The sequence below is a fragment of the Canis lupus genome, chromosome 20 (genome assembly GCF_011100685.1).
Source record: "Canis lupus familiaris isolate Mischka breed German Shepherd chromosome 20, alternate assembly UU_Cfam_GSD_1.0, whole genome shotgun sequence".
Classification (NCBI taxonomy): Eukaryota; Metazoa; Chordata; class Mammalia; order Carnivora; family Canidae; genus Canis; species Canis lupus.
The window spans coordinates 39,548,632-39,567,091 of NC_049241.1; the positions used below are offsets into that span (position 1 = coordinate 39,548,632).

At 57.4% G+C, this 18,460-nt stretch overlaps 1 protein-coding gene across 3 annotated transcripts in view; it reads right to left on the reverse strand.

Annotated features, from left to right (window-relative positions):
• The window catches only part of SEMA3F (semaphorin 3F), a 29,842-nt gene that overhangs the window by 5,361 nt on the left and 6,021 nt on the right, over positions 1-18,460 (reverse strand). For 2 of the 3 annotated variants that reach the window (XM_038566389.1, XM_038566390.1), the window contains exons 3-12: positions 5,609-5,769; positions 5,441-5,503; positions 5,204-5,323; positions 4,415-4,507; positions 2,834-2,927; positions 1,200-1,319; positions 857-996; positions 630-744; positions 398-467; positions 92-236 (exon numbers count right to left, since the gene is read on the reverse strand). In XM_038566389.1, the coding sequence (XP_038422317.1) occupies positions 92-236; positions 398-467; positions 630-744; positions 857-996; positions 1,200-1,319; positions 2,834-2,927; positions 4,415-4,507; positions 5,204-5,323; positions 5,441-5,503; positions 5,609-5,769 (1,121 nt within the window). The remainder of the gene's footprint in view (positions 1-91; positions 237-397; positions 468-629; positions 745-856; positions 997-1,199; positions 1,320-2,833; positions 2,928-4,414; positions 4,508-5,203; positions 5,324-5,440; positions 5,504-5,608; positions 5,770-18,460) is intronic. The other variant, XM_038566391.1, reaches the window with a different exon arrangement.

The window sequence follows — 18,460 nt, forward strand, 5'->3', positions numbered from 1 at the left end:
TGGTGGGGCCCCACATCTGCTAAGTAGCTAACACAGAGCAAGCTTCACAAACAGAAAGGAAAGGAAAAGGTGGAATGATTGGGGTTCTCACCGTGCCGGGCCGTGGGTAGGGCATCTTCCCTGAGAAGGGCATCCACTGGTAGTTGGGGCCCTCTTTGTGGGCAAAGGGCCCATTGAAGACCATGCGGATGTCAGCCATGGAGTAGACACACACAGCAGAGCCTCGGAACACGGAGCTGCAGGCAAGGCAGGCTGCTGCTGACCCTCGGCCCAGGGCCCCTCCCCAGCCCATCCCCATCCCATAGCCTGCCACCAGGCTGGGGTCCTCCACACGTCATAGCCCCTCAGTCTAGCCAAGCCCTGCCACCGCCAGCCCCAGCCCCAGCCCCAGCCTCACCCCGAAGAGGTAAAGACAGCATAAATGACTGGGTTCCTCACATCCTGTGTCTGTTGGACAAACACGTCCTCTGGGGGCAAAGGGAGAAGACATTGGGGGGGTACATTAGCCAAGAGCCCCAGGGCCCTGCCCACTCCGCCCGAGGGGCCCACCAAACATGCCCTGACTACCCATCCAGCCCCTACCCCTCCCAGAACAGCCATAGGATCCAGCCTGCACGCTGGGTACTCACGGAGCTCATCGAAGTGAGTCTCGATGCCATCCTCACCGGGCACGGAGCACACCAGCCGTGCCTTCAGGAACGTGCTCCACTTGTTGACCAGGCAGCAGTGGCCGCCGTCGTCGTTCTGGGGACAGGGGGCAGGGTCGGGTCAGCTCTCACTCCCAAGACCCCGCCAGAGCAGGGACGCTGGAGCCAGCACTGGGTCCGGGAGGGCGTGGGGCCCCGCGGGCGCATACCAGGCAAATGCGCCCGATGCGGGCGTACACGGCGGGGCTCTGCGGCGCCTCGGCCGACCGCTCGCGGAAGAAGAAGTAGAGCTTGTCGTCGTTGCGCTCCGCACTGTCAGGGATGAGCTCGGCGTGGATGAAGGAAGGGTCTGCGGGTGGGAAGCGGTCAGCTGGGCAAGCTCTTCTCCCCCAAGGGCTCTTTTCTCAACAGGACCCCGGGGCCACTCTTCCCCAGACAAGACCCCTCCCCCGTCCCAGCCTGTCATGGGCTCAGGCCTCCAATGAGCGCCTCCTGGGGACCTGGGGGCGTCCCGGACATGCTCCCACCCAGGATCTCACAGGTGGCCCTCACCGTTCAGCCACCGAGAGTTGTACTGGTCCGTGCGCATGGCCGTCTGCTTCCCCAGCGTGCGGAAGATGGCTGCGTCGGTGCCCATGAAGTCAATATAGACACCAGCATAGAGCTCCTCGTCTGTGGGTGGGCGGGGGGTTCAGTCAGGGGCCGCCCTTGGCTAGGACCGGGGCACAGCCCAATGTCGCCCCCTTAGGCTCCCCCAGGGCATGACTGTCTCACCAGTGGGGTGCTGGTTAATGCTGAAGAACTGCCTCTGGGAGGATTGGGATTAGGAGCAATTAGCTCTTTAAAAAGGTGGGGGGGGTGGGCACCTGGGTGGCTCCGTGGTTGAGCATCTGCCTTTGGCTCTGGTCATGATCCCAGAGTCCCAGGATCAAGTCCCACATTGGGCTCCCCGCCTGCTTCTCCCTCTGCCTATGTCTCTGCCTCTCAATCTTTCTCATGAATAAATAAATAAAATCTTTAAAAAAAAAAAAAAAAAAGGAAAAAGGAGCAATTAGCATTGATTAGTAGCAAGAGCCAATTTTGGTGGTATAAATACTCCCACCACAGCTGACTTCGAGCCACTAACCTGGGATCACTGACAGTGGAGTTGGGGAGCTGCTGGCACCATCGTATCATATTTCTACCCCACAAATATAACACATGTAAATAACCTCACAAACAAAAATAATAATAAAATATAGTAGTATGATTAGGAACTAATGAGTTTTGAGTATTTTTACCTTTGTTTTGAAAGTAATTTATTTGTAAATTATATAACCTGGTGTTTAGTAATAGCTGGCTCACAAAAACCTGAAAATTTGCAGAAAATTTAGTGACCACACTGGCTCTAGCATACCACTCCACCTCTTCCCTCTAGATGTGCCCAGGGCAGGCCCTGCCTTCCCCCATCAGACTCCTTGGTTGGGGGGCCACCATCAGGCTAGGACCTTTTCACTCATCAAGAGGGGGAGGATGAAGTCCACCCCCGCCCAAGGCCTTTCCCAGGGCTGGAGGTTGCACAGTGCCTAGCAGTTGCTCTGAGAGGCAGACTGGGATAGGCAGCCAGAAAATAGGTAAAGTACAAGGACCAGGGTCCTGGTGGGCTTGCCCAACCTGGAGGTAGGGGCAGCAGCTGCTCCTGAGGCAGGACTCCTCCTCAGACAACATTCCCCTAGCTCCCCTAGATACCTGACCAGACCAGAAACAAACCCTGTCCTCCCTAGTTGGTGAGAGGGCCAGGACTCTCCATCTGTGCTTCCTTGTGGGCCTTTCCCAGCCTCCCAGACAAACCAAGAACATATATGGAACCATTCCCCTTCTACCACTCCCAGTACAGACCAAACTCATCTTCTCTCACAGGCAGCCTGTGGCTAGCTTTGCATAGACCCTATTTCAGGGTAAGATCTGGCCCGCTAAACACTCCCATCCAAGATGAGACCCTCACAACCACTAGTCTGCCCCTCAGCTCACAAGGGGGTCTGGTCCATACCTCTCCCCCTGATGGGATGGGGCCCTATGGGAGGGTGGTTCAGGGATGGCATGGTCATGGTCTCTGCCCTGGTGTAAATGTTGGTACCATGTTCCCTATTCCAGAGGCAGAGGCATACACTTAGGCTGTAGAACCAGGGTGGGGTAGGAGCACTCACTGATGAGGGCTGAGGCTGTGTCCAGCTTGGGGTCGTACGGACACTTGCCCTTCCCTGACTCGAGTCTCTCCGGCTCCAGGTAGAAGATGTAATCCTGCAGGGCAGAGGGGAGCTCAGCATTGTCCAAGCTGGTCCCATAGTCAGGAAGGGTAAGGGTCATCAGGCTCCCAGGGTGAGAGCAAGTCTCCAGAGACACCCTGAAGCCTCATCCCTTCACTCCCTGGATATCCTTGGGTTTTAACTCTGTCCAGTCAGGTCTCCCAGGGCAGGGCCATGATGCACGTTCCAAGGGAAGTAATTCCTGGTCCCAGGTAACAGACAAGACCTAAGAATCAGGGGTTGAAGCCCCTCTATGCCAACTGGTTCAGGGAGACGCTGGTCAGGGCCCCTTGGGCCACAGAGGTACAACTCTGAGCTGTGGCTGCCATCCTGGGCCAACATGGGGCTGCCAACCTGACCAGGGCAGGAGGTATGGGCCAAGACCCTGTGGCCCTGACCTTTGTTGCCAGGTCCCACCAGGCCAGAGGGCCCTGAGGATATTGTGTCCTCAAGCTTTATGTCCTACCTGTGGTCCTCAGGACAGACTAATAGGTCATGGCTTTCCCCCTGCCACTCAGCAGAGGCCCCAGGTCCCCATGTCTTCCCAGTGAGTCAGGAGTTGAGAGGTCCAGCCCAGATCACAAGGGATTCGCAAACCCCCCATACCTCCCAGCCCAGCTCTGAAGATGCTAGCAGAAAAGTTGATGAAGGCACTGGGACCAAGATGAGCTCATGGGGAGGGAGAACAGAGGGACAGAGGCAGGAAGGAGGTGGTGGCAGGTGGCAGGGATGGTGATGGGAAGGTGTACACAGGCCTGCTTCCAGTTACACTCTGCACACGTGACTTTCTGCACACATGGGGCTGCACACACATCTTGGCACATATCACTGGCAGCACATGGAACCCACCGTTCACACCCTGGGCACACGTGCAGTCTGAGCGGTCCCACTTTTCAGCACTCCCTGTCACAAACACACACGCTCAAGTGACCACTTGCTCTATCATTCACTGGCAGCCCCAGCCCCCCCAGCCCAGTCCCGGGTCATGACTAGAGGACAGACAGCTCTGCCCCTTCCAACCCAGGGGAGCAGAGTCTCAAGCAGGACATCTGTGTCTACCCATGACCCACAGAGGCATGGGGCATGGACACTTGAGAGTAATATGTCAGATTGCATACATGTGCTGTGTTCTGACCCTGAGATGTGGGTTTGAGTACACAACACATGCCCAAGTGTATGTTGGTATATGCTCGTGCAATGTCTACACACATGTGTTCTGAGGGTGGAGGCACTGCTATTCCAAGGCTGTCTTCTGCCTGTGGCTTCATGATGTCTTGCCTATGGGGGTTCACCAAGGCTGACATGAATCCTGCTGGGAATGCCTGAGGGCACTGTGGGGGAAGGACTGGGACAGGGGTCTTCTCTCAGGAAGCTCTCGGGGGTGTGGGTTCCCAGCAGGAAGGCCAGGCCCGGGGTGAGTTCAGTTTGGAGGCAGTGCAGTTTGGAGGCTGCCTGGCAAGGGCCTGGAGGGATGAGTCCCACCTGGCGTGGGGCTGTGGGCGTCGGGCGGAGGGCACCATCCGTGGCTCTGCTGCCTCGGCCTCTGACCACCTGCATCTGGGTCCAGGGCGTGGCCTGAGAAGATGAGGAACAGGGGGTTAGAGTCGGGGGTGGCAGGGGCTGGGGGAGCGGGCTCGGGCTGCCAGCCTCTCACACCACACATCCCAGGAACACACGTGAGCAACCAGGCCCCCAGAGCACACATATGTGCTTATGCACACACACATGCACACAGCTTGGCACGCGCCTGCACACACATGTCCCTAAGTCCAATCACTCTCACATATGTCCTACCAGATCACACCAGCTCACGTACAACATGCACACATGGAAATGAAAAAGGGCAGAAGCGGGCAGGGCAAGACAGAGCTGGGGAAGGGGCAGCTCTTCCCCAGGCCATGTGGAAAAAGCTGACCCAGGTGTCCAGCCTCCTGATGCTGAGGCCTCCACCAGGCCCTCTGGCTTGGCTGCAGGGGCATGGTCCACAGGCACAGCCAGGAAAACTGTTGCACTAATGGAATGAGCACTTACTACGTGCCAGGCACAAGGCTAACAGTTTTGGGAGCATTAGCTCACTGCCTCCTCCTCACACCAACCTGTGAGAAACGTAGCTATTAGCCCCATCTTCAGGTGAGGCAGTAAAAGGAGTCACTCACCCAAGGTCACAGGGCTTGGAAGTGGCAGGGCTGGGGCTCAAGCTCATCCTCCCATCAGAACCCTGGCATGTGGTTACTAACAGGGGAGCACAAGGCCAACGTGGGCACGGCTTACCTGAGCACGGCGGCCACGGTTTATATAGGTGCACATGGGGTTGTAGGCGCCGGTCCCACACACATACAGGTGTGTTCGGTTCCATGGCTGGATGAGCCTGACGAAGTTCCCGCACTCACCCTGGGGCCAGAGGGAAAGCCAAGGAGGTGCCTAGATGCCAGCCTGGCCCCACAACCTCCCTGAGGTCACCTACCCCCATTCACCCCTCATCCCACCTATAGATCCCACTTCACTCACATTGCCATCCTTGCCTGAGAGCACACACTCCTCAATGCGCTGTGGAGAGGCTGCCCAGTGGATCTGCCGGAGATGGGGGTCAGAGGGTACAGCCCGCTAAATGGGGCTTCCAGTCCCAGGGCCCCATATCCCTCATCCCTCTGACCCCACACCTAGGCTGGCCCTTACAATGAGGGGCTCACGGTTGATGTCATGCAGGTCCAGGGACAGCACATAGTCCTTGCTGCCCACGTACATGCGGTCGTGGTCCTCGTCTTTGAGCAAGATTCGGTAGTCGGTTGTGTTGAGCAGGAAGTTGAAGAAGTGGGCAGTGCCTGTGGCCTTAAGCTCTGTGGGTAGAGAGCAGGGCAGTAGTTAGGATCATCGGAGACCATCTCAACAGGACCCTTTGACAAAGGGGGGACCTCCACCACACGATCATCTCAAACCCCAGCTTCCTCCCTGCCCAGGGCCTACTTAGCTCCCTTGCTAGTCCCTAACATGCTGTGAGGAGAAAGTGGGACAGGTGGGCAGGCCAGCGAAGGGACCACACCCAAAGCTAAAGCCCTGATTCATCAGCAGCCCCAGCCAGTCTCTGGGTTCCAATGAAAGGGCAGTGGGTGCGGGCCAGGGCGCGTGATGGCATCAAAGAGTCTTTACTCGGGTGGGGGTTAATGATCCCACGCCCAGGGTGGGGCCTGCTTCCCACAGGGGCTTACAAGGGTTAATGAGCAAGAGGGTGGGGGGCAGGTGCATTCAGGACAGCCCACAGATGCTGGCACAGAGCCGGGATGCCTGGTCTTCACCCCAGCTGCCCACCAGACAGAGGGCAAAGCTGGCACACAACAGGGTCCCCACCTTGTCTGAAGCTGGTTGGCCAGGACACCAGAAAGGCCCGCTGGAGCTATCCTGTCCAACTGACTTTGGGCTCCCTCCAGATCCCCCCGGATCCCCCCAGATCCCACTGGGTTGCTAAAGGTGGAATTTTCAGGCCACTCTGAGCCAGTCAGGAATAGTCTTTGCTAGGAAAGAAGTCTTCCTCCTAGTGCAACCATGTCCCCAAGCTGGGGCAGGGTCCGGTTGAGTCCTTAGTTTCTCTTCTGCATGAGTCTTAAAGCCCTGGCCCTCCCAACCCTCGATGGCTGGGGGAAAGTCCTCCTTCCTGGGGATGAAGGACAGGAAGGAACTTGGCCAGTGACTGGCCAATGACAAACACAGGACTCCAGATAATTTGGGAACCTTCTTCTGAGGGGGAGAGTCAAGGGGTCTTTGGCAAGCCCCTCCTCCATCCATCTCCAGCTATTTTTAGCTTAGCAGGAGAGGGAAGACTGTAATGAAGGTGATGAATATTCACCAGCACAGGAGGCTCGAGATGGCAGCCCACAGAAGAGCACGCACATGTATGCACACGGCCCAGGTACATGCATGTGCGCACACATCCTGCATCACATGAGGCACTCATGAAGGCAATCATACATATCCCACCTTCCTGCCCTATGGCTGGTAACCCATTTCCCAGGTGGGGCAATCAAGAGGGAGGCCTGGAGAGGGAGAACAGCTGGGATCAGATGCCCTAGATGCTGTCTGAAAATGGGACCAGCAGGTGGCCCCATCCCATCCCACTGACTCAGGCAGCTGTCTCTGATGGGCCTGGCTGACCCTGAACCCTGGTGTGTGCTGTGAACCCTGGAGCAGAGCTGGAGGGGCTGGGCCTGAGAGCAGCTTCGATGGGAGCTCCAGGATGTGCTCAGATGGGTGTAGGAGGTGGGCAGGGAGCCAGGAGATTCCCACAGCAGACCCAGAGCCTACATCTGAGGGGCTGCGGGCCAAGCAAAGGCCTTGCCCTGCCCAGCCCTATGTGGCCACAAGAGAATACAGGTGATGACCTTGGCCAACCGCTGGGACGCAGGGACGCCAAGGGATCAAAGGGCCGATCCCTGCCTGGCTACGGCTTTGCCCGCCTGTCCGGCGGTGCCTCTGAAGTCCTGGGCAGGGCAGCCTGGGCACCTGTCCTGCACCTGTTGTTGGGCCACTTGGAGTCCCCCGCCTGGCCACCCAGCCATAGTGACAACAGGAAAGTAAACACTCCCCCACCCCCAGGGCCAGGAAGCAGCCAGAGAGGAAGTGGGGCTGCCAGCGGAGCCCCCCCAGGCTGGGACAGCCCGCCAGGGGTTATTTATACCCTGGCTGGGGGCATGGCCTTGAGTTGTACCCTTACCCGTCCTTCTGGGTTAGGGGACATTTGTGGGGGCAATGGAGGGGAGGGAGGCAGAGGCTCAAGTGGGTACCTTTAGACATAGGCACCTGGGGTAGGAGAAGCTCCAAACATCTAGCCCCAGAGACACAAGCAGTTATAATCCCTACCCTCCATCCCTGCCCAGCCTCCAGCCTCTGCGCTCTGGACCCTCGCCCTCTGCAGGAACCAGTGCCCAAGCCTCAAGTCCAAGTCCCCCTTTGAGCTTAAAACACTCAGAGCCTGAGCTCTCCAGGCTCCATCCCCCTTTGGGAGAATGGTAGGGGAGAGGCCTACATGGGGACCTATATGGGGACTGGGAGACTCCTACCTCCTAAACCTGCACTCCCTCATCCCTCCCCTCCCTCCCTGCCCTCCCTGCCCCAGAAGTGGGGATGGAGGGAGCCTCCCACTTACTCATCAAGCACCTATTTTGTGCAAAACCCTGAGCTCACAACATCACAACAGGTTACAGATGAGGACATGGAAGCACAGAGAAGGACCAGGCCCAACAGCATGGGGGTAGGATTCCCACCCAGGTCTATGGCCTTTGGGACTGAAGGAAAGGCAAGCCCAGGCAGAGCCAGTCCTGGGGGTGGAGGGGGGACTGTCCTGGGCGGGAATTGCCCTTGGGAGGGTGAGGGCCTGAAGGTGACTCCCCTTCCATCAACACGGCACATGACTCAGGACCCTGGGGATGCCTCCCAGTGGCCATGGGATATGGCGTCAATGGTTCTGTTGTCACAGGACGTGATGTTTCGGTCACTGTGGAAACTCTGAGGGGGAGTCCCCACGAGGCCATGAGGGGTAGGAAAGGGGTGGGACCAAGGGTCAGAAGTCTTTGGCTCCGGTGCAGGCTTCATGACCCCAGTCAGGGCATTCTGTCCTCATTTTCCTCTCTAGATGGTCTCTTGAGCCCTCCTAGTACCAATATTCAAGGTGATCCTTTAAGGTGAGGGTCCTGCTCTGAACTCTGGGAAATACTGACAGCGGAGCACTCTTTGGGCCCTCCCCCCACTATTCTTCACAGGCGGTCTCTGCCTTGGCCAGGAGAGAATGAGATGAGGGTCCAAGTTCTTTCCCCATGCAAGCTGGCTCCCAGATATCACCATCTCTTGGAGGATATCCACCCTCAGTCCCATTCCTGCTATACTATTTCCTAGTGTTGGGGTACAGAGCAGAGACGATAATGGGGCAGGAAGGGGCTTCCTGTTGACTCAGCGCTACCCTCCCCTAATTCCAGCCTGTCTCCACTCCACCCCACCCCCAGTTCACAGGAGCAGAGCTAAATCCTGAATCAGGGGATCCCTGGGTGGCCCAGCAGTTTAGCACCTGCCTTTGGTCCAGGGCGTGATCCTGGAGTCCCAGGATCGAGTCCCACATTGGGCTCCCTACATGGAGCCTGCTTCTCCCTCTGCCTGTGTCTCTGCCCTCTCTCTCTCTCTCTCTCTCTCTCTCTCTCTCTCTGTCTCTCATGAATAAATGAATAAAATCTGGGCAGCCCAGGTGGCTCAGTGGTTTAGCGCCGCCTTTAGCCCAGGGCGTGATCTGGGGGCCCTGGGATTGAGTCCCACGTCAGGCTCCCTGCATGGGGCCTGCTTCTCCCTCTGCCTGTGTCTCTGCTTCTCTCTCTGTGTGTCTCTCATGAATAAATAAATAAATAAAATCTTTTAAAAAATGAATAAAATCTTTAAAACAAACAAAAAAATCCTGAATCATCCATCTAAACCCAGCTTACAGAAAGACAAACTGAAGTGAAGGATGGCTTTTCCAGGATCCCAGAGTGAACTGGGTGTCAGGCTCTGGACTTAGCAACCCATGGCTGGAGGGCTCATCTCACTCATGCCAGATTGTAGGAAAGATTAAAACAAGGGGCCACATGACAGTCCTGTACCCCAGCTCCAGACAGGAAGACTGAAGCCCAAGGAAGAGTGATGTTCCCCTCAAGTCACAGGGTGAGAAGTAAAACTGGTGTCTTGTCTCCTCCTCCCCACCCTGTCATAGGGCAAAGGAGCTAGAGACCTTCATTCCTCCAAGAAGCCTGGGTGGGGGAAGGAAGTGGACGAGTAGTCCTAGGTTTCCTACTCTGATACCTGTAGTGTCAGCAGAGCTAGATCCTCCTGGCCCCCAGCCCACTAAGGAGCAGAGACTTGGGCCAAGGGGGTCCTGGGGTCCCAAGGGGGCATTCGTGCTTGAGGAGGGTGGGTGATGCGGACCTGGCTATGTGCTCAGGCCAGTCCTTTCCTCCAATGCACTTGTCCCAGGCCCAGCTCTGATAGCAGGAGTGTCACCCCTCCTCCCTCTCCATGGCAATACTGGGGCGGGAGGGGGGATGGGGGGTGACTGGGACACAAAGTTTCTGAGGACATACGACTAAATCTGGATAAGCTTTGACCTTGGGGACAGAGGATGGTGAGCCTGGATAATGCCTCCTGGGAAGGGCTCCCCACCCCCATACCCTCACCCAGGCTGGGCACAGGTTGGGTGGGGTGACATCCGGGAAGGCTTTTCCCGTCATCGGGAAGGAAGAGCCTTTTCTGGCATCAGACACCTCATTTCCGCAGCCGTTCCCAGCCTCTAGAACTTCCCTGTGGCCATTAGACACTCAGGGTCCTGGCCCAGAATGGCCTGGCAAAGGTCCAGAGACAGGAGCATTCTCAGCATATAGGGGTTTAGTCTTGGGGGGTCTCCATTTCCTCCCCTCTGGGAAGCAGCGGGTGCCTTACTTTAAAGGAGTCAGTGAGCGTGGGCAGCCCTGAGGAGGTGTGTCCACAGCCCTCACCCCCGCAGACCCCAAGTGGGAGGCCCTGACCCCTGCTGCCCGTCTCTAGGACACGGGCTCTGTGGCCAGTGAGGCAAAGGCTGCTGTCAAAAGGGGGTCTTTGGAGCAGAGGTGGGCACCCCGCCCCCTTGGTTACAGCCCCACAAAGTGGCAGGCCCTGACTGACAGTGTCACCTCCCGGGCCTGTGCTGGGGTACTGGGGGGGTGATAGACGGGTCCCTGCAGCCCAGCCCTGACCTCTGACCTCATGTAGGCTAGTGCAGCCCTAATCCCTGAGCTGCAGAGCGATGAGGTGGGGGTGAGCGGTGGGGGTGCTGGCCAGGGTGTCTGTCAGTGCTTTATCCTCCTGCTCTTCCGAGGAAGGAAACTGAGGTGAACAAGGTGGCAGCAGCAGTGGCAGCAAGCAGGAGTGGCAGGACCTAGACAGTCCCTACTGGATGTCCCCATGCACTCTAGGGAGAGGTGGCCCCCAGCCTCTTAACACTCCCCCAAAGCTGTGAGGGGCCCCAGAGGAAGGCCTGGGGGCTGGGCTGGCCCCCTGGCTCCTAGCCTAATCCTCTTTTAATGAGCGGCCAGCCGGAAGGCCTCAGCCCCTGGCCACAGCCTTACAACCCTGGGAGCCCCAGCCAGGCCGAGCTGGGGGCAGGGCAGCCCCTGAAGCCTTTGCATGCACCCTTCCCCCCATTCTACTCAGCACACCCACCTCATTCATACACAATGCTGACACCCCAACACTGGCCTGGCCAACCAACAGCCCCAGCATCTCCCTGGATATTCCAGGGTGACATCTGTCTGGTGCTCCCATGGGCTCTCCGGGGCATTTCCCATTTCTTCAGGGCCAGGTCCCACATAGAGCTGGGCAGGGGAGGCTGTCACTACTGATCCAGGGGCTTGCTCTCCTAGCCCTTTTTCTATCCCTGAAATGTTCTGGATAGGAATCCCTAGAGACCAGACCAAGAGTTTTGCCTGAGGCTTAAACTGCCTCCTCCCTGGGGGGTAGGCTCCAGTTCCTATGGCCCCAAGCCCCTCAATATCTGACCCCTTCAATCCCAGCCCTGGGCCAGGCTCTCTAGCACTGGAGATCCACAAGATCCCCAGGAGCCATCCACACTCAGCCCCCTTCCCCCAGGCAGGTGAGCCAGGTCGGTGCCAACAAAACCAATTACAGCCGCTCTCACCCAATTAGCAACTAATTATGGCCTCGTAGTCCATTCAACATAATTAACATGTAAATGACTTGGCGTGTTTATATTCAATAACCGCTCTGATTGAATTTAATTTAAAAGTCTGAACTGGGGACCCAGTTACCGTATTCCACCATCTAGAGCAGCCACTTCCTGGAAATGTGGGTTCCTCTAGGAGAGAGGGACACAAGGCCAGGATGGAGGGTGGAGGGGCAGGTGCTGTGACACTGGCCCAGCCCGGGTGAGGGGAGGGATGGGTGCAATCTCTGTCTCCCTAACGTGCTATTCCAGTGGTGTGGGAAGGTAGTGAAGTCTGAACAGTTCCAGTGGGACCCTCAAGTTGGGAAATCCTCTGGAACTAGAGGCCCCTCCTTAAGGGCTACTGTAAACATCCCAGCTGTTCAGTAAACACCAAGCCAGAGCCGAGCTGGAGCCACCCAGCTGGGCTAAAGCTCCACTGTAGGCTTCCCTCCCATTTTGTGGGCTGTGGGCTGGGGGCTGGAGGCTGGGGGCTGGGGGCTGGGGGCTGGGGGCTGGGGCCCGCAGGCTCAGCCATGCTGTTCCCACGCCCGTTCCGCCCCAGTGCCCGTCTGCTCCGCCCAGGAGAGAACAGGCTGGGGGCACAGCTCATCCTGACCCAGGAAAAGCCAGGGGGAAGGGGCAGCAGAGTCACATCCTGGCACATGGTGCCTGCCGGAAACCCAAGGTTCTACACTTCTCTCCCACAACGATGTCTGATGACTTTGGACCACTTTGCCCCAGCAGCTAGGGGGCTCTCCAGCCTCAGTGCCGCCAGTGATCCCTCCCCGCCCCCACAGCTCCATGGCTCCTGGTCATTCTAGGTCTGGGCTGGTGACTCAGGAGGCCAGGAGGCCCTCCGTGGATCCTTAACGGCATGCACAGCTGCCTATGAGGACATCTTTGGGCATTCACCAGCCCGGCGAAAGCTCAGGGCTCTAGCCCAGTTCAGAAAGGTCACAGTGCAGAAGCTGGCCTGGAGGGACAGGTAGCCCCTGGGCATGGGGCAGGAGGTGGTGGCAAACAGTTCACACAGGAATGCACCCCAAGAAGCGTGAAGGGGGTGGGAAGACAGTTAGCCCTGAGGGGAGGGTTGTACTGATCCATTTCTCAGGTGGGGAGAGTAGATCAGGCTTCCAGTTCCACAGGCCTCGGGGCCCACCCCGCCTCCTGCATTCCAGACCTAGCCCGGAAACCCCTCACTCCTCCCCCCCCCCCCCACCTCCTCCTCCCTGTGACTGCAAAAGACAACAAACTCTCCATGGCTCATTTACTCCGATAAATCAACCAGACGGACAGGCCAGGATGGGACTGACAGGCTGGTGGGTGTCAAGACCCTCCCTCTGCCCTGCACCCGGCCCCCAACTCTGCTGCCCTCCTTGGACTCTTGGGGCCCCTGCAGCCCTACATACCACCCACCCAGAGATTCCCAGGACATCCCAGACAGCCTCAGTCCCTTCTCCAACATTCAGATGGGGAAAGTGAGGCATCCAACAGGTGAGTCATTCAGGGTCAGCCTTGGTTGACGCAGTAAGACAGAGTCAGGACCCCAAGCAGGACTCAGCCAGTCATCCATCTGGGAAGGCAGCTAGTTCCCCACACAGGCCTGGTGCTGGGACAGGATGGGGTCCCAGGGCAGGCAGCAGCCCTGCACCCCCGGGGTGCCGCAGGAGCCCACAAGGCCCTCCAAGTTCTAGCTGTTCCTCTGCCAACTGTAGTGTCTAATCCACAGGGGCCCACCCTGCTGGCTGACTAGCAAGTACACAGCCGTGGACTCTGCCCGTGGAGGGAAATGAGAGCATCAGCACAGAGCCCTGAATGGAAAGAAACATGGCTCTTGGCTGGGTGCACAGACCTCAGAGGAAAGAGCATGTCCGGCTAGGAAGCCAAGGAGGGGTCAGGGTGGGGATGGGAGGGAGGGAGGCCAGGGGGAGGGGGCGGGGGGGGGGATAAGGGGGAGGAAGGAAGGAAGAAGACTGGGGGCAGGGGGTTCTGGAGTTGAGGCCTCATGCCCCAAAGACTTCCTGACCCCTGGAGGGGCCTGCTGCTTTGGGGCTGTCCCCGTCTGGCAGAGATACAGAGATACCTGCCAGCAGCCCCTGTGAGAATGCCACAAGTCGGCCCAGCTGAGGCCTCCCTCCCCGACAGACAGGCCTCCTGGATCCTAGTACAGCAGCCACCACCCAGGCCCATTCTTCGCTGGGTCAGGACCAGTGGTCAGGAACCCAGGAGGCCTCCACCCTCTCCCTGAGACCGCTCAGCAGCCTGGGGTATGGTATGTTGAGGGGCAGGCAGTGGTGGTTGCAGGCCTGCCAAGCTCAGGCACCCACGTGAGCTGAGCTTTGGATTCAGACCGGAGCCTTCTGGCATCCAGGCCTCTGGCAAAGGCCCTCTTGCTATTTCTAAGAAAAATGCAGCAGGAATCTTCTCTGCTTCTCCAAAACTCCAAGGGCTCCCTTGAGACAGGGCTCAGATTCCCAGGTCAGCACCAGGCTAGGCCAGGAAGCCATGTTCTCAGCCCAGTGATGCAGATGCCCAAGTGAGTGATCCACGTCTGGTCGCCCCTAGCTGCAGACGACGACAGAACAGCACTCAGGGAGGGGTCACTACAGCTGCTGGAGGGGTATCAGAGTGGGCAGCTCATCTCAGTGGGGGGAGCTCCCTACAAGGCATCCCCTCCCCAGTGCACCACTCTCATTGGATTTTCCTCACCGTATGCACTTGATGCCTCTGCCAAGAAGAACAAAGAACTTAAAACCCACAAAGAGCAAGCACAAACGCTCCATCCTAGCACCAAGAGCAAGACTCCATGGTATCTTGCCTCCCCCCCACCCACCCCCCTCCGTGTTAGGCCACACACACCTCACCTCTGTTCCTGCTCTTCCTGCCCACAGTTTCCCTTCCTCCGTTTGAGATGCATCCTCCTCCAGGAAGCCTGATCGGATGCCCACAGTAGAGGCAACCTATCTCCACCTGACTCCACTCCTGGCACAGGGCTCAGGGTACCTCCTGCAGTTCTCTCCAAACACAGTCACCTTCAGCAAAGGTTAGAAATCTACAGGGAGGGGTGAGGCAGTGTGGGACTCCTTGGGCCTCTCCCAGGACCAGCCCTAGCCCCTCTGCCACCCTAGGTGCGGCTCCTAGTTACTGAGACGCCCTTCTCCAGGGCTGTAACTGGGCTCACAGAGTTAATCCTCCCACAGCACAATGAGGTAAGCCCCACTCTCATCCCCATTTTACAGACAATGCAGCAGGGACACAGAGAAGTTCACTACTCGAGAACTACCCATGGCCAGGACGCCAGCAAGGCAGCCTGAGCCCTTAGGATGTCGCTTCCACTGGGCCACAGCTATCCCCACCTTACACAGAAGGAACCAGATTCTAAAGAGGCTAAGCCACCTGCCTGAGGTCACACAGCTGACAAGGGCAGAATGGAGGTCTGTCTGCCTTCAGGGACAGCCCTTTCAAACACCACTACCACCACCTTCGCCTTCTACCACATTTAATGCCTGGGAAGGAGCAGGTCTCCCAGGGATCAGGGCCAAGTACCCATAGCTCTGAAGACACCCTCTGGGCCCCCACCACCTCTGGAGAGGTCACAGGGTTGGAGGTGCACGCACACAGGTGCAGACAGCCAGGAGCCCACTCCGAGGCTGCTGCCTCTAAAGCCACAGAGTGAAAGATACCTTTATGGGCTGAGATGAGATTTTTATCTTGGCGGTTTCTCTTTAAATTCTTTACGATTACGAAGCAGCGGGGGCTGCCAAGGAACATGATTTACTCCTTGAGCATGCACCAGCTCCTTGCTCAGTGCCAAGGAAAGCTGGAGCCAGGGAGGGAGGGGCGGGCGACATGCCAGGGAACCAGAGACAAGGCCTAGGCTGCTGAGGCCCAGCTAGTGGCGGTCCCATTTGAGGCTTGGCTGGACCTGGAAAGACCACGGTAGAAGTCCCACAGCCCCGGCTCTGGCCCGGATGACTCAGGGTGGGCCTCAGACAGGTTCTCAGCATGCACCAGGACTTGCTCCACTATCTCTGAGTGTCAAGTGCTGGTCAGCTAAGGGGCAGCCAGTCAGCCTCCAGGACCTCCCAACTCCCGAAGTGGCCACTTCCAAGTCCCCTCTCAGGAGTAAGACAGTTCCTATTTCCTGGAAAACTGAGATCTCAAATGCAGGAATCTGGGCTCAAGTTCATGCTTTGGGTCTTTCTACCTTCCTCTTCCTGGCTTATCTGGAATATTGGCCCCTCCCCAGTTTGCTAGCTCCAAATCCCACTGTAGCTGTCAGGAACACCTGATTTCAACTCAGCTCCCTGGTACCACCTCTGGGCCCTAAGCTTCTGGGCCTCCCCCTGCCCCCCAACTTCCTTCCCTTCCTTCCTTCTCCTGATGCTAAATCTCCTAGCTCCAAGCCCCCTCTTCACCCTACAGTCAGGCTTGGGGATGGGGCATCCATCAGAGCTTTAGCTCCATCAGAGCTAAAGTCACCTCTACCTCAACCCATATTCACTTTCCATTCCCCCTTGGGTGAAGTAAATGGACCACGACCTCTCCTAACCTCCAATGTCATCACTTCCTAACAAGGAGGCCTGGCCACTCTGGCTGTCTGATGCCACATACAGATGATGTAAGCAGTAGCACTATGCTGGGCCATTAGCCCCAGAGGCTTGGAGGCTGGGCTGAGGTGGGTGGGCAGGCAGTGACCAGCACCCACCCATTGCCCTCCATCTGCAGAGTGTCCTTCCCCACAGAGTAAGTCAGTTACACCTGGAGTTAGAGAAGATCCAAATCCCAAGGCTACTCTGGACACAAGAGTCCTTGCCTCTCCTAGACCCTGGTTTTCCTTCTCCTCTTTCCAAAAGGAGAGAGCTTCCTAGGGGACTATGATCATTGGAAGACTGGGTGATGGAGGGCCAGATCTACAGGAAGCAGGCAAACTCAAGTGTTGTTGCTTCCATAAGCAGAGGGCATGAGAAGCCTCCCCAGTGGGACCTCAGCCATCTCCTTGGGAAATGAGGCTGGGAAGGCTAAGACCAATGCTGTAGGATCCTGGAATCCTGTCCTGAGCTCATGGGGGAGAGCAGTGCCTGCTTCCCTCAACCGACCTTTTGCTCTCTCAGTCCTAGGACAGGCTCAGACATCAGGCAGAGCCAGGCTCCAGCTTCATCCTGCTCCTGAGTGACGGGAAGCCTCACAGGAAACCCAGGGAGAACCCCTCAGGCCTTGGAGAGAACACCACGTGGTTATCATCATGAATACCTACTGTTATTTCTATTACTTTCATCCTTCCTGATTTTTTCACCACCTCCCTACTCCTGCTTCAGTTTCCCCAGTAGCCCAGCCACCTCGTGTCATCATAGGACCTCTTTCCCCCACTAAAGGCCTCTTTGGCCCCATGTCCTGACTAAAGCCAGCCCAGGCAGCAGGCAGTGGCTTACTGTGGAGGTGGCTTCCCGGGATAAAGTAAACATTCCCTGAGCTGAACAAAGGAGCTGGCAGGGCATTCACACCCCCCTGCTACAGAGGGAGGGGGTGCCCCCTGGCTTGGGTCATCTCAGGACACGGGAAGGGAGAGCTTTCCCCACCCAGGTTTGGCCAGGGACCCTGGGGTTAAGGGGATTCCAGGGCACGATGGGTGGAGGAGAGGGTGCTACTGGCCAGGCCGTCTGATAGCAGAAGCTATCAGGGAACACCTCACCTCTCCTGGAAATCTTCTCACTTCTGCCTAACTTTGGTTGTGCTAATAATGGAAGCTCAGGAGATGAGCCATAGGAGCACCCTCCACCTTGCCTTCCCTCACTCCGACCTCGACTCTAACTGAACTCTGGGCCCCATCTCCCTTCCACCCTTTCAGCCTTAGGCCTGGCTGGGGTGCCCAGGCGGATGCATAGGCAGCAAGACCAAGCCTGGACCAGTTCCTGCTTTTGTTCCTTTAGCTGCTCCGGACAGCGTGGCCCCTCATGCCAGCACCTCCAGCTTGCAGGGTCTGGCCCAACCAGGCAGGAACTAGCACCTCCCGAAGGCAGCAGGACTCAGGGGAGGGGAGGGGAGGAGCCTAGGCCGAGTCCCTGAGGCCTGGTATGCACTGCTATATCCAGGCAAGGCACAGATGGAGAAACTGAGGCAAAGAGCAAGAGTGACCACCGGTGCTTCTGAGAACAATCCTCTCTGTGCCCCTCATGTGTACCCAGGAGAAGGGGCCTCCACCTCCTTCCCAGTTCCTGGCCTGGTTGTGAAATCCCAGTTTCTTTTCTTTTCTTTTCTTTTCTTTTTTTTTTTAAGATTTTATTTATTTATTCGTGAGATACACACAGAGAGAGATAGAGAGAGGCAGAGACACAGGCAGAGGGAGAAGCAGGCTCCATGCAGGGAACCCGACATGGGACTTGATCCTGGGTCTCCAGGATCATGCTCTGGGCTGAAGGCAGTGCTAAACCACTGAGCCACCCAGGCTGTCCAAAATCCCAGTTTCTATGGGTGTTGGTAACCACTCTATAGATGCTTGGTGAGGACCTACTCCTTACTGAGCATCACTCTGTGTACCTGACCAGGCTGAGGCCATCCAGCATGAGGGGATGCACAGCGCCCGGGGCGCAGGAAGTGCGGGGCTCCTGGCTGGTACTGACCAACTGGGTGTCCATTATCTTTTCAGCCAGTGTAACAGTGAGCTCACCATCTTGTTCACTGCAGACTCCCTGGTACTCAGCACCGGGCCTGGTGCAGAGTGGGGACTCAAGCATCTGCTAAACTAAGTGACATCTAAGCCACAACTAGGCCATATGGTGAGTGGGGAATGGGGAAGGTCATTCAAGGCAGGGAAGCCTGTG